A 12021-nucleotide genomic window follows, 5' to 3' on the forward strand; every position below is an offset into this window, starting at 1 on the left:
CTTCTTTCTTTAGCGAGGAAAGCAGTGATCCTGAGAAACAGTTACAATACCATACAACAACAGAGCAGGGGAAGGTAGGAGTCACATAAAAATCACTACTGTCATTTTAGTAGTTAAATAACTTAATAACATTTCAATGAATACTAACACAAAAGAGAGTAACTTGTTAGTGCCATTCATGAATGTAAAATTTGCGCGTGCAGGTCACCTGAAGCATCTTGTTTAACCTTGTTGGTTACCGTCACCTTGAAACTTAAAGCCTTCTGATAATGTCTTCATAGTTTTACTTTCCCATGACAGTTCTATAAACGTAAGTTGTTTATCACATTCCTTTTAAGAAACGTCTTTTGATGGACATTTCGCATGACCAGTGTGCTTGGGAAGGTGGTAACTTAATTATCCAATCCCTGGTCATTGTTGGGAATCTATAAATACTGGAGTCAGAGAATAAAGTTTCCCCTTTCCTGTTCTGACACTGAGAGGTGTTCGTGTGAATCATTTCATGTCCTTTAGTGACAGGTTACAAGATACTTCTATGCTAATTTTTAGAATTTATTTGCTTTAAAAGTACTAGTGCTTAAGGGGGATGCAAATGCTATGGAATGCCCAACACTTTGGGACTTCTTAAAGGCCTTCAGCAACACTCTTTACTGTTAATGCTTTTTAAAATTTCCCAATTCATCTTTTGGAAGTTTGTGGAAGGAGGAATGTCTGAAACTCACTGAGCTTTCTGTAGTACCCCAGGACTCAGGGAAGTAGGAACACGAGACAGAGGTGTGTGAAAGAGAGAAAGAAAGGGAACTGAAGAAAGGCTCCAGAGCAACAAGCTTAGCTTGCATTTGCAGAAGCAGTTTATATTTCTGTTGGAAGTGTTTAGCTTAAAAGGAAAGGTAGGGAGGATGATTCAGGCTTTTTTTTAAAAAAAAACCCATGCATTTATTTATGAAACAGAAGTTATGCAAAGAGATGTTCTGATAAGCCATACCCATGTTTCAAAAGGGATTTTACAAGAAGATCCTGCCAAAAATGGTCAGCTAAAATAACCATAATGGATCACTTTGAAAACAATTTCATCTCACTGCTAACAACAACAATAATAATAATAGCAACAACTAAAAGGAATCAAGACTTCTTCATGACAGATTTTGACTTTTAAAACTGGCTTGCTATTCCAATGAAACTGAAGCTTGTTTCTCTGCCCTGAATTAAAAAATGCCAGTCCTGAATCACAGTGGAATCACTGGCTGGCCATGCTCACATCTTATCCCCACACCACCAGAAAACCAGCACGTGCCTCAGGAACCTGAGCCCATTTATAAATGAATCCACTTCCACTGACTAACCCCTGGTGAATGCAAGCCCTCTCAGTAACAAGTTACCATAATGGCCAGACTCACTGCATCTCAAGGCTGAGTTTTTAGAATATTCATGATTAGCAACCAGAGCATTCTGTCTTTAATAAGACAAAATAGAGAACCCTTTCATCTCCCTTTGGACAAATGCTTCTAATGTGAACCCTAAACCAAACAAGTACATGAATTCTGTATCAAATTAATGCAAGAGCCAGATGAGGCTTGAATCCCCCATATACAGATTCTACCAGCAAAATTTGAAAATTTTAGCCCTGGAGAGAAATACACTTCCACTGGCTCCATCAGAAATTACCAGGACATGGTAATTCATCCATTCCATGAACACATGCTCTCTTTCACATTTACACATGGTCCATGCCATGTTTTGGATGGAACTTCAGACTTCACAAAGAACAAGAGGAAGACCTGGACCCACTGCAGTTCATCGGTGGATGCATTAAGCATTTCAGGTGAATGGTGGGGCATGAAAGTGGGGTCATCATTATTTTCTTAGTAAAATACCTGTCATTTGTTTGGAAGAAAACCTTCCTAACAGTGTAAAGTATCTACCTCATCCTTCACCAAACGTGCGTTAAAAAAAACATAGAAACTTCTAGGTAAGTAAAACATTAGTACTCATAGGACAAGACAAAATATAGAAAAGATGTGACACCTTTACTAATACCAAATGAAGTGTAACAGTATCTCAGTAATTAATTTTAATGAAGAAAGAACACTGCTATGAACAGTACTAAGAACAGTACTACACGAAGCACTTCCAACTCACACACATTTTCTGAACATGAAATGCAGACCAGAAGCTGAGAACTTTATTCCACCCTTAGGTGGTTAAGAAGATTCCCACTAAGGCTGGTTAGTTCTTCCATTTCAGTGAATGTAGAATCATATTTGTCATAAAAATGCCATGCCCTTCTGGCCTCGACAGCATAGCAGAAGAAAGTGAGTTAAACAAGTGCTTTCAAGGGCTCTGCTTTCAGCTATTCTTGTTATGCCCATTGCTGAATGTGGCAAACAATTCCATCAGCCAGCAAGTTAGAGAGCAGTATACATATTTAACTGCACAATGCTAAAGTCCTATTTCAGATTTGTCACCATGACAATGATTTTTTTTCCATGCCAATCTGGGACAAAATTAAAAGGAAAACTCAGAAATGAGCAAAGGCATTGTAACTACAGAAAGTAATGCTCTTTAGAGGGTACCAGAACCTGCCACACTCCATACATTAAAGAACCCCCAATATTGGATAGAAACAGTATCCTACCCAGGCTACACAAGATTTTTAAATTTCATTCTTTTAAACTAGCTAGAATAAAGTGAAGCTCACTAAACTGTTAATACTGGCTCCAGGCAGGTTGCTGTGCCAGGGAGATCAGCGCCCAGCCTCAGCTCTGTGGAGGAGCAGGGGATGGAACTGCACCTTTCTGAGCTGCGGTTTCTGGCTCAGGGCACCCCACAGCTCGGGAATTGAGTGCAATCTCCCACAGGCTGGACCCAGATTATATCCCCAGCCTTGCTGCCTGTGCAACAAGGGTATTAATATCCTATTATGTGAGAAGTGGGCAGTTGCTCTGCTGCTAGACACATTCTAATAATAGACCCTTTTAATCATACATGAAAAATAACTGAAAATTTCATTAATCTTTCTGAGGATGTGGGGGAATCCTAGAAAATAAGATTCTTGGAGGGGATGAGAGGGATTTAACTAGGATCAAGTGAAATCCACCTAGCTAACCGATCAAAAAAAAAAAGCCTGCTCACATTAAGGTTAGAAACATCTTACAAAAAGTATTTGTGGAGACAATGGGACTGTAGGTGTCACTTAAGGACATCTCCAAATAATATCTAAGCTTTAGTCTTTTAGATTCAAAATAAATTGCTGCCTCAGCTTGCAAATTATTTCCAAGAATTCATGTGGAATTATTTGTTTACTTTGCCTGAAAAAGGCAGCAGTGATTTGACAACTGATTTTCTGCAAAAAAGAGTAATTTTAAGATAGTACAGAAACAGCTCAAATACCCAGAAGTGATTTATCTGCAACTAATTTAAATAAGGTCAACATTTAAAATACAAAACAGTTCTCGAAATGACAAAATCCATTTCAAGACAATTTGCCATGAAATCCTGAAATCCACTGACTCTCAAGACTTGCCAGACACTCACTTTTCCTAACATTATTTTCAAGCTAAGTGCTAAAAAGGAATTAAGGTAAATTAAGTGGTAAATAATCAAACCCAAGAGCTAGCAACTTGATTAAAAATATTCCCATCAAGATCCAAGTGTGTAACAGCAATATGGTGCACTTTATAAGAAGGATGAAATTATTTTTCTTTATTTAAACTTTTCAGTAGATCTTAAAAAAGAGAAATTTGGCTGAATGCAGAAAGTCTGCAATACCCCTCAAAGAAAAGGCCTCTCTACCTGCATGGAGAATGTCATTCTACACACAGACCCAGCATAACAGCCCAACTCTAAAATGAGTACTGAGGAGCAAATAGAACTGCTTTTGCTATACAGCATTAACTGAAATTACTGCTGGATTCAAGTTTTTAAGTATGACCATGGAGTTACAAAACTTGATTTCCAGTTTGGATTGGAGAATAATGTTAGGTGTCAAAAAGAATTGCAACTGACAATGTGGACACCTGCACTACAGTAGGGGAAAGGAGATGATGTGAAACTTTTCTTAAAATTTATTTATTTTATTTTTGTAACCAGCTAATGAAAAAGCCCACAGAAACTAAAAAGCAAGATGCTGATGCAAATAATGAATACAGTAAAGACACCAGCTCAGCACACCTGTCATTCTCCAAATGGCCAAGTGTAACAACCATATTCACCCATATGCTTGAACTGACAGCTCAGGCCATGGAAAGCCACAAGTCCAGCAAGCCCACGCCAGAATCTGACCCATGTCCACTCACTCAGAGTGTCCTTTTCCACTGGATGATGGCCAGTTATGGGACACCAAAACCACACAAAACCACAGCCACTTTTTTTAGTCACATCCCTTTGAGCCAATATAGATTTTGTGCCACCAAAAACCGCTGGGACTGTATTTTGTGAGAAAAATGTTTAAACTTTCACTTACATGCATGAAATTCCCTGAAATTTGGAGATGACAGTTTTGTTCCTCCCCAGGTAGGTGTGCCTGACTAGTGTGCCCTAACCACTGGCACCTCCACTGGGAGAGGGTACTTTGTTCTGTTCTTGGCCACGTGCTTTTGGAAAGAAAAACAACCTTCACTGCCAAGGCAACTAATTCGGTATTTCCCTCTCTCACCACCACCTCTACCAGGGCTTCCCACTGCCAGAGCATCTGTTTCCTGCCAAGCCTGCAGCCTGGGTCAGGAACACTTTCTTGCCAACAAGGACACAATGGGGCTGATTAAACCTGTAAACTCAGAGCAGTTGAAAGCTTTCACAATAGCTTGGCAAAGCCACAGAGCACTGCCAAGGCCCTAAAAAGTTTGGTAGCAAAAAATTAAGTGGTGGCTTGGATAGCGGTTTGACATCCTGGGATGAGAGTAAAGTTTTCAAATTATATAGACAGAGAAGAAGGGATACATGGCTTCTCCTAAACCCTAACTAAGCAATTAACTTTTTTTTTCATAATTTAAAACTGATTTTTCATAATGAGGTAATTAGATGAGAAGATTAAGGTATGTGCACAGTTCCAGCCATATAGTCTAGCTCTCATCTAAGGAAGCATGTTTGAACAATTTAATCAGACTTAAATATATATTTAAATGACTTTTTGAAGCAGTGTTTCCGAGTGTACAGAGACATACACGCTCATAGCATGCTAGTTACTTCTTTCAGAAAATAGTTCAGGAATAAATTATTAAAGAACAAAACTATTTCAAGATGACAAAATATGTGTCTAATCACCTGAAATGCTCTTTTAAAACATGCTACGAAAGGAAAGTATTTTTAAAACACTGGATTTTCTCAAAACTTTTTGTTTGCCTTTTTTTTTTTCTAGAATAGAGGTATTAAGAGAGAAAATGTCACTGTGAGTGTTTCAAACACATTTCATATATGTGGTGAAGATCATAATAAAACATTTCACATATGTGGTGAAGACAGATTAAACCCATATTAAAGGATTTGGTGACAGTGTCTGAAAGTACATGCAGGGAAGCTGTAGTCAGCAAAAGTAAAAACAGCTTTGAATCAAATATAGATGTGACAAGAAAACTGGAATGGGTAACACTGCTCTGCAACTGATAACCATGCAATTAAGAGAAATGCAATCAAGCACGTACACTTTGACCGTTTCACTACTTTTTAGAAATTATAAACCCAGCTAGATCAGCACCGAACCAAGCAAAAATAGTTCCACCCCCACTGCTTACTTTTTTCAGCTTTTTATTTCCAACATATATTTCCATTCAAGGAAGAATCATAATTTTTTTTTTTTAACCCTGATTTGTTGAAGAAAGTTGAGGTTGAGTTCATTCATATGTAAGTCTAAGTTTAACAATGGCTCATAAATATTTTGAATTTAATTCAAGATAAGGTTTTACTTGCATATCTACCTCTCTGTCCCTTTCTCTGCTAAGAATGAAGTAATTTTGTATGGTTTTATAAATATCAGAAAGCAATATGCTACTGAAGTGTAATTTGATTTGTTTGCAAATCCCTTTTGAATTGCTTTATGATGCATAAGCACATGCAGTTTATTAGGAAATAATAAGCAAAGAAGGCAAGCCAGGCAAGAAGCTTTGCTCACTTTCAAAGTCAAGGAAAAAATTTGGCCCCTGATCAAGCTCTGTGCAAGTGAGAACTTTTAAAAGATTTCCCATTTGGTTCCTGAAAAATAGAAAAGGAAGAGAAAAGTCCTGAGTGAACAAATGATTTTAGAGACAAGGACTTGGACAGATTGGTTGTGCTGGAAAATACACACTGTAAGCACTCAGATTTTAAAAGTTTTTCTTCAGTTTGCTGCTAAGTCAGGGAAAAGATTCTCTCATTGTCTTTTAGTTGTTTGAACTTACTTTCAAAATCCAGGAAAAAATGTGGATAGTTTTCAATTTCCCTGGTAAGGACCTTAAGAAGATTACCCATCCCAGCAAACCTAGTAAATGCAACAAAATCATAAACAGTTATACATGTAAACTCAGAATACTACAGCTAAGAGCTTGACACAGTCTGCATCATATATTCAACATTTCAGCAAGTTCTGGACCATGAGAAACATTTTGATGGTCAATTCTGTGATATTTATGCAGAAAGAGGAAGACCTCAGATAAACACAAAAATAATTCTGTTCAACAAATTGGAATTTTAACATCAGGTTAACATCCCAGTGTATAAACAGGTATCTATGAGTTTATTTATTTAACAAGAGAAATAAACCCAGAACTATCTCTATTTGTTAATTCTCTAAATTGCTGGACTCCAGATTACTGAATATCATTTCAAAGTAAAAATTGACAGCTCAACACTTGTTTTAGATCTTCAGCAAAAATCCATGTCATTTTAAGAAAATAACTCATTATAAAGATAAAAAACTATTTGTTTCTGGTCAATAAGATTTTATAATATATTACTATAAAATTATATCAAAAAGGATGGCTAAAAAGCTTTTTATCTTTTAAAAGTGTATACTTTTAAATGTATACTTTAAAAAAGAAAAAAAAAAAAAAAGAGTAAAAAGGGGAAGTTTGAACTCTTTTTATCTGTTATTCCTATCTTTTATCATATTGGAATTCTTTGCATTTCAAGTTATGAACAATTCCCAAAAGGAAAAGTGACCAGCTCTCAAAAAAGCAAGTTTCTATGGAACATAAAAAGGAAAAAGATTTTAAGAAAGGTTTTTTTGCCAGTGCAGTGTTTAGGAAGATAAGTTATGCCAAAACTGTGTGAAAGTAGAGCTTTCTTGGTCAAACTTTTTCTCAGAAGACAGAAAAATTAAACCATGAAAAGCACATATCAGGATAAAGAGATCTGCCTGGAGGGATGTAGAAAAATGTAATTTTAGATTTAAAACACAGATTGAAAACTGGTTTTTGCCTCAAAGAGAAATATTCTCATTACTGTAAACCATGGCTCTTGGGGCTCACATCTGATGTTCATCTGTGATTCAGTTTAACTCTTTTCCCACTTAAAAAATCAGACCACAAAAAATTATTCTAAGCATGTACATGGCTGATACTCCACATGAGGAGACAAAGCTTTTTTCAAGTTTTCCCACAAGCATTACAGTAGGAAAAGTATCATCAACCCTAATTTCTATGTGCATATGAAGGATGTATTTCTACATCACAAAAACCTAGGAATGTAATGCCAAGCTTGGAGATTTCAAAGCATCCATAATAATACCATAAAATGATAAAAATTTAATCAAAAATCTGTTCAGAATATGCAGTTTCATGTAAGCAAGGCTTTTGTTAAATAAATGGCTTTGTTTTGCATTAAATACTTCTTCAAAATTTTCTCTCCAGAACAAATCCAGTGAGCAGACTGTCAAGCCCTTTGTAATTAGCAACATCTTGCATACACAAAATTGAAACACAAAGAAACATTTTCCATTATTCATAAAGTTACATTCATTACATGCAGGAAAAATATTTACACTTTTACTTTCAGAACAAGATCAGCACCTTATAAACCGAGTATGGCAGATTAGCCTAGAAAGGGGAAAAACATGCAAACAGAGAAAAATAGATTGTATAGTGTTAAAACTTATATCTTCAATAATTTAATATTTTCATCACACTGATATATTCCATTTTATCAGTATCAGCTAGAAGAAACACAATAAAATACACACTTATTTTCCTTTTCATAACCTTGAAGGAAAAAAATTATATTATGTAATACTATCACAATCGAAATGACTGACTCAGCTTGGACTCACTTTCAACTCTTTTAAAGCTGTATCTTACCTCATAGCCTTCAATCTTCAGAGAGTACCCAAGCATTTCTTCTGCTGCCAAAGCTTGCACTGCATCCAGAACTGGTTTAGCTGATAGCATGCTTCGAACAGTGAGGAACCCCTTGTGCCAAAAACCTAAGGATACACTCTCTTATTTGCATTGAGCAGCTTGAGATCATGTGCCCAAGCTCTGCCTCTGATCCTTCTTAAACAAGTACAGCACATCTCAGCTTGGGAGATTTCTGAGTATTTTTTCCAGAACTTTTGTTACATTTCCTAGCTTGTTTTTCACTTTATTCCCCCTCCTTCAATCCCTGTGTAGAAACTGATCCAGCTATTCAGGTCACAAGAACAGAACAGAAGCCTACCACAAACTTACATACACATGTGCTTATGCAGGCAGCGTTTTCCAGTGATCCTGAAGGCTCTGCTTTGCAACATCTATTTTCAAAGCACATCAACCCCAAAAACAGCCACATTCTGCATCAACATCCAGAAAATACAGTTCAGGCAGCTGATAAACATGTTTTAATTATTTTTTATATAATTTATGGTTCCTAAAAAACAAAACTAAGTTTAACCAGCAACATCTGGTTTCAAGAAACTTTCAAGTGTAACTCACCATTCAAAACTAAGTTTTTAATTTCAAATTAAAAGGCCAACCTTCACCTTAAAGGAAATGCTAATAAACACAAATCTTTGCCTCAAACTGAATTATTTTATTTTGCATAGCCTGTGCTTCCCAGTACTTGGCTGTTTCAAACTCTTTCCTCAAAAACTCTAATAAACATATTCCAAACCTCAGGAACTGAAATTCACTTCCAGGTTAATTTTAATGAGATTTCAAAGTAACTAACGGCACACATTCTGAGCAGGTCTATATGTATATATATGTATATAAATACTGTGGTTACAAGAAAAATGCAAGTAACAGCTGAGGTACAGAAGTAAATCATAAAGGTTTAACGTAGGAGCATAAAATTATATTTCATTAAACTGGAAAGCATTTTATTTTACTTACTGTTGATACTGTTGATAATGTTGAACTGAGACTCAATACATGTATAAAAATATTGCTGATGCTGCACCACTAAATGCTAGCAGCTTATCTTTAGTGCCTAAATCCTTTAAAATTCCAACTTTTAATTATGCTTCAAAACTTATGACACGTTGGCAACGATGTTTGCATTTTACTTTTCCCTGTTGTTTTCCAAACCATTAAAGATTACCCTAAGATACTACATAAGCATATAAAAAATAGTTTTTAAGCCACTGTTGACATTTTAAAGCTCATTGCTTAATTTTTGATGCTCAACATTTAATTAGTAACACACAGACATAAATAAACCATAACCCAGCAACGAACAGGAAGGTAAATTCAGCATTTTCCATTTTATTTACCATTATTCAGTAGCATGTTTTAAATCTTGAGCTTTGAACAAAATATCACAGGCTGGTTTTCCAACAAAAAACTGTGTTCCTAAAATTTCACTGATTTATTTTCAACGTTCTAGAGGTATTACCTTTTATAGGAAAATAAATTCCTTCTACCCCACTAACGCAATCAGTTTATTTTTGAATTGTGATATATAAAATACTATTCCCCCAAAACAAATCAGAATTCAACCCTACAATCTGCCATGGATTTTACATATATATATACTGAAAGTATACTGAAACACATTTATTATATACTTAAATCTGCTTTTGAAAATTAGTAAGAGTTCCCAAACTGGATATTACCAACTGAACAGTGAATATCATGTTATTCAACACTTCTTTAAAATCTTGGTTAACACACTGTTTTAAGCAACTACACAATTTTCAAGTGTGGAGTTACACTTTCAAATAACAGGTACAGTACAATACAAATTGCTAGAGAAGTACTGATTGACTTCTCTTACAGGACTAATTTAATGAGTACTAATTCAACACCATCAGCAGCACTGCAGTACACTGAAGATGTAACAGAGAGACAAAGCTTTAAAACCTTGTGTTAGTGAAAAAGGACACATTCACCAGCTCAAGTCCTTGCAGCTCATTAGTGCTCCTTTGCCAGATAATATTTTCTAAATCTGTCTGCTCACATAAACATGGCCTGAAAGGCTTCTGTCAAAATGAGCTGGATCAGCAAATACCTACTGCTTAACCTCATTTAGATCATCCTAACGAAAGCAGGGCTGTGTTTTCATGAGCAGCTCCACTGGGAGTTTCAGGAGAAACAGAGGCTCCCAAGCTCAGGAGTGGCAATGGATGATTCAGAATGATAACTTCTAGTGGCACACCTAAGTGGGTAGAGACAGGAGGCATCCAGTCCACAGTCTGAGGGAAATGTACTAAGCACATCAGCATCATTAAAGCACTGGAACTGACCTTACTGTATGAGTAATTAATTGTAGTTTCAAAAAGATACCAGCATCTGAACAAACTCAAGATCTCTCAGATCAAAAGCATGATTCCGAATCACTGAGATACTCACTCATACAGTTTGTTGAAATTCTTGTAAGGAAACAGAATAAGTGCAAGATCAAAAAAATTATCTTGGGGAAATTGGCTGCTCATGGCTTGGACAGGTGCACAGAGTAAAAAGGTATGGTGAATGGAGTTAGATCCAAACTGACTGGACACCAGTGGTGTTCCCCAGGGCCCAGTACTGGCGCCAGTCCCAGTTAATACATTCACCAGTGATCTGGACAAGGCGAGTTGTAGCTGTGAGGCCACACCTCAAGTGCTGTGTCCAGTTCTGAGCCCCTCACTACATGAAAGGCATTGAGGGGCTGGAGCGTGTCCAGAGAAGGGCAGGGAGCTGGGGCAGGGTCTGGGGCACAAGTCTGATGAGGAGCAGCTGAGAGAGCCTGGGGTGTTTGTCCTGGAGAAAAGGAGGCTCAGGGGAGATCTTCTCACTCCCTACAACCACCTGAAGGGAGGCTGTCGCCAGGTGGGGTCAATCTTCTCCCAGGCAACTGGCAATAGAATGAGAGGACACGGTCTCATGCTGCACTCAGGTTGGACACCAGGAAGGACTTATTCATGGTAAGAGTGGTTAAACACAGGAACAGACTGGCCAGGGAGGTAATGGAGTCACCACCCCAGAAGTGTTCAAGAAACAACTGGACATGGAACTTAGTGCCATGCTCTAGTTGGAATGATGGTATACAATCAAAGGTTGGACTCAATAATCTCGGAGTTCTTTTCCAACCTAAACGATTCTGTGATCGATTCCACTCTCATTCAGTTCACAGATGACACCAAGTTGGGCAGGAGTGCTGACCTGCTGGAGGGCAGGAAGGCTCTGCAGAGGGATCTGGACAGGCTGGACTGATGCTGAGGCCAGTTGTGTGAGGGTCAACAAGGCCAAGTGCAGGGTCCTGCCCTTGGGTCACAACAACCCCTGCAGTGCTACAGGCTGGGCAAGAGTGGCTGCAAAGTGGCCAAGAGCAAAAGGAGCTGGGGGTGCTGGTCAACAGCAGCTGAAGGTGAGGCAGGAGTGCCCCAGGTGGTCAAGAAGGCCAGTGGCACCTGGCCTGTATCAGCAATAGAGTGGCCAGCAAGGCCACAGGGAAGTGCTAATGAGCAGTAAGACAAGTGGAAATGGCCTCAAGTTGCACCAGGGAGGTTTAGATTGGATATCAGGAAAAATTTCTTCTCTGAGAGGGCTGTTGAGCACTGGCACAAGCTGCCAGGGGAAGTGGGTGAGCTACCATCTTGGTAGGTAGATAGAAGACTTGTAGATGTTGTGTTTAGGGATACGGATCTGGCAGGATTAG

General features: G+C 37.8%; 1 protein-coding gene across 6 annotated transcripts in view; it reads right to left on the minus strand.

Moving 5' to 3' along the window:
• CYRIA (CYFIP related Rac1 interactor A) overlaps positions 1-12021 on the minus strand; it is a 55945-nt gene that overhangs the window by 13434 nt on the left and 30490 nt on the right. For 2 of the 6 annotated variants that reach the window (XM_088053547.1, XM_088053548.1), the window contains one exon: positions 6107-6186. The exons of 1 other annotated variant lie outside the window; for it this stretch is intronic. In XM_088053547.1, the coding sequence (XP_087909673.1) occupies positions 6107-6179 (73 nt within the window). In that variant the 5' untranslated portion in view covers positions 6180-6186. Of the gene's footprint in view, positions 1-6106; positions 6187-6371; positions 6452-8264; positions 8390-12021 lie in introns of those variants that run through there. 3 more of the 6 variants (XM_088053545.1, XM_005521847.3, XM_005521846.3) reach the window with 3 other exon arrangements.

Source organism: Pseudopodoces humilis, chromosome 3 (genome assembly GCF_049639895.1).
Source record: "Pseudopodoces humilis isolate 2021_Gansu_Grassland_sample_001 chromosome 3, ASM4963989v1, whole genome shotgun sequence".
NCBI classification, from domain to species: domain Eukaryota; kingdom Metazoa; phylum Chordata; class Aves; order Passeriformes; family Paridae; genus Pseudopodoces; species Pseudopodoces humilis.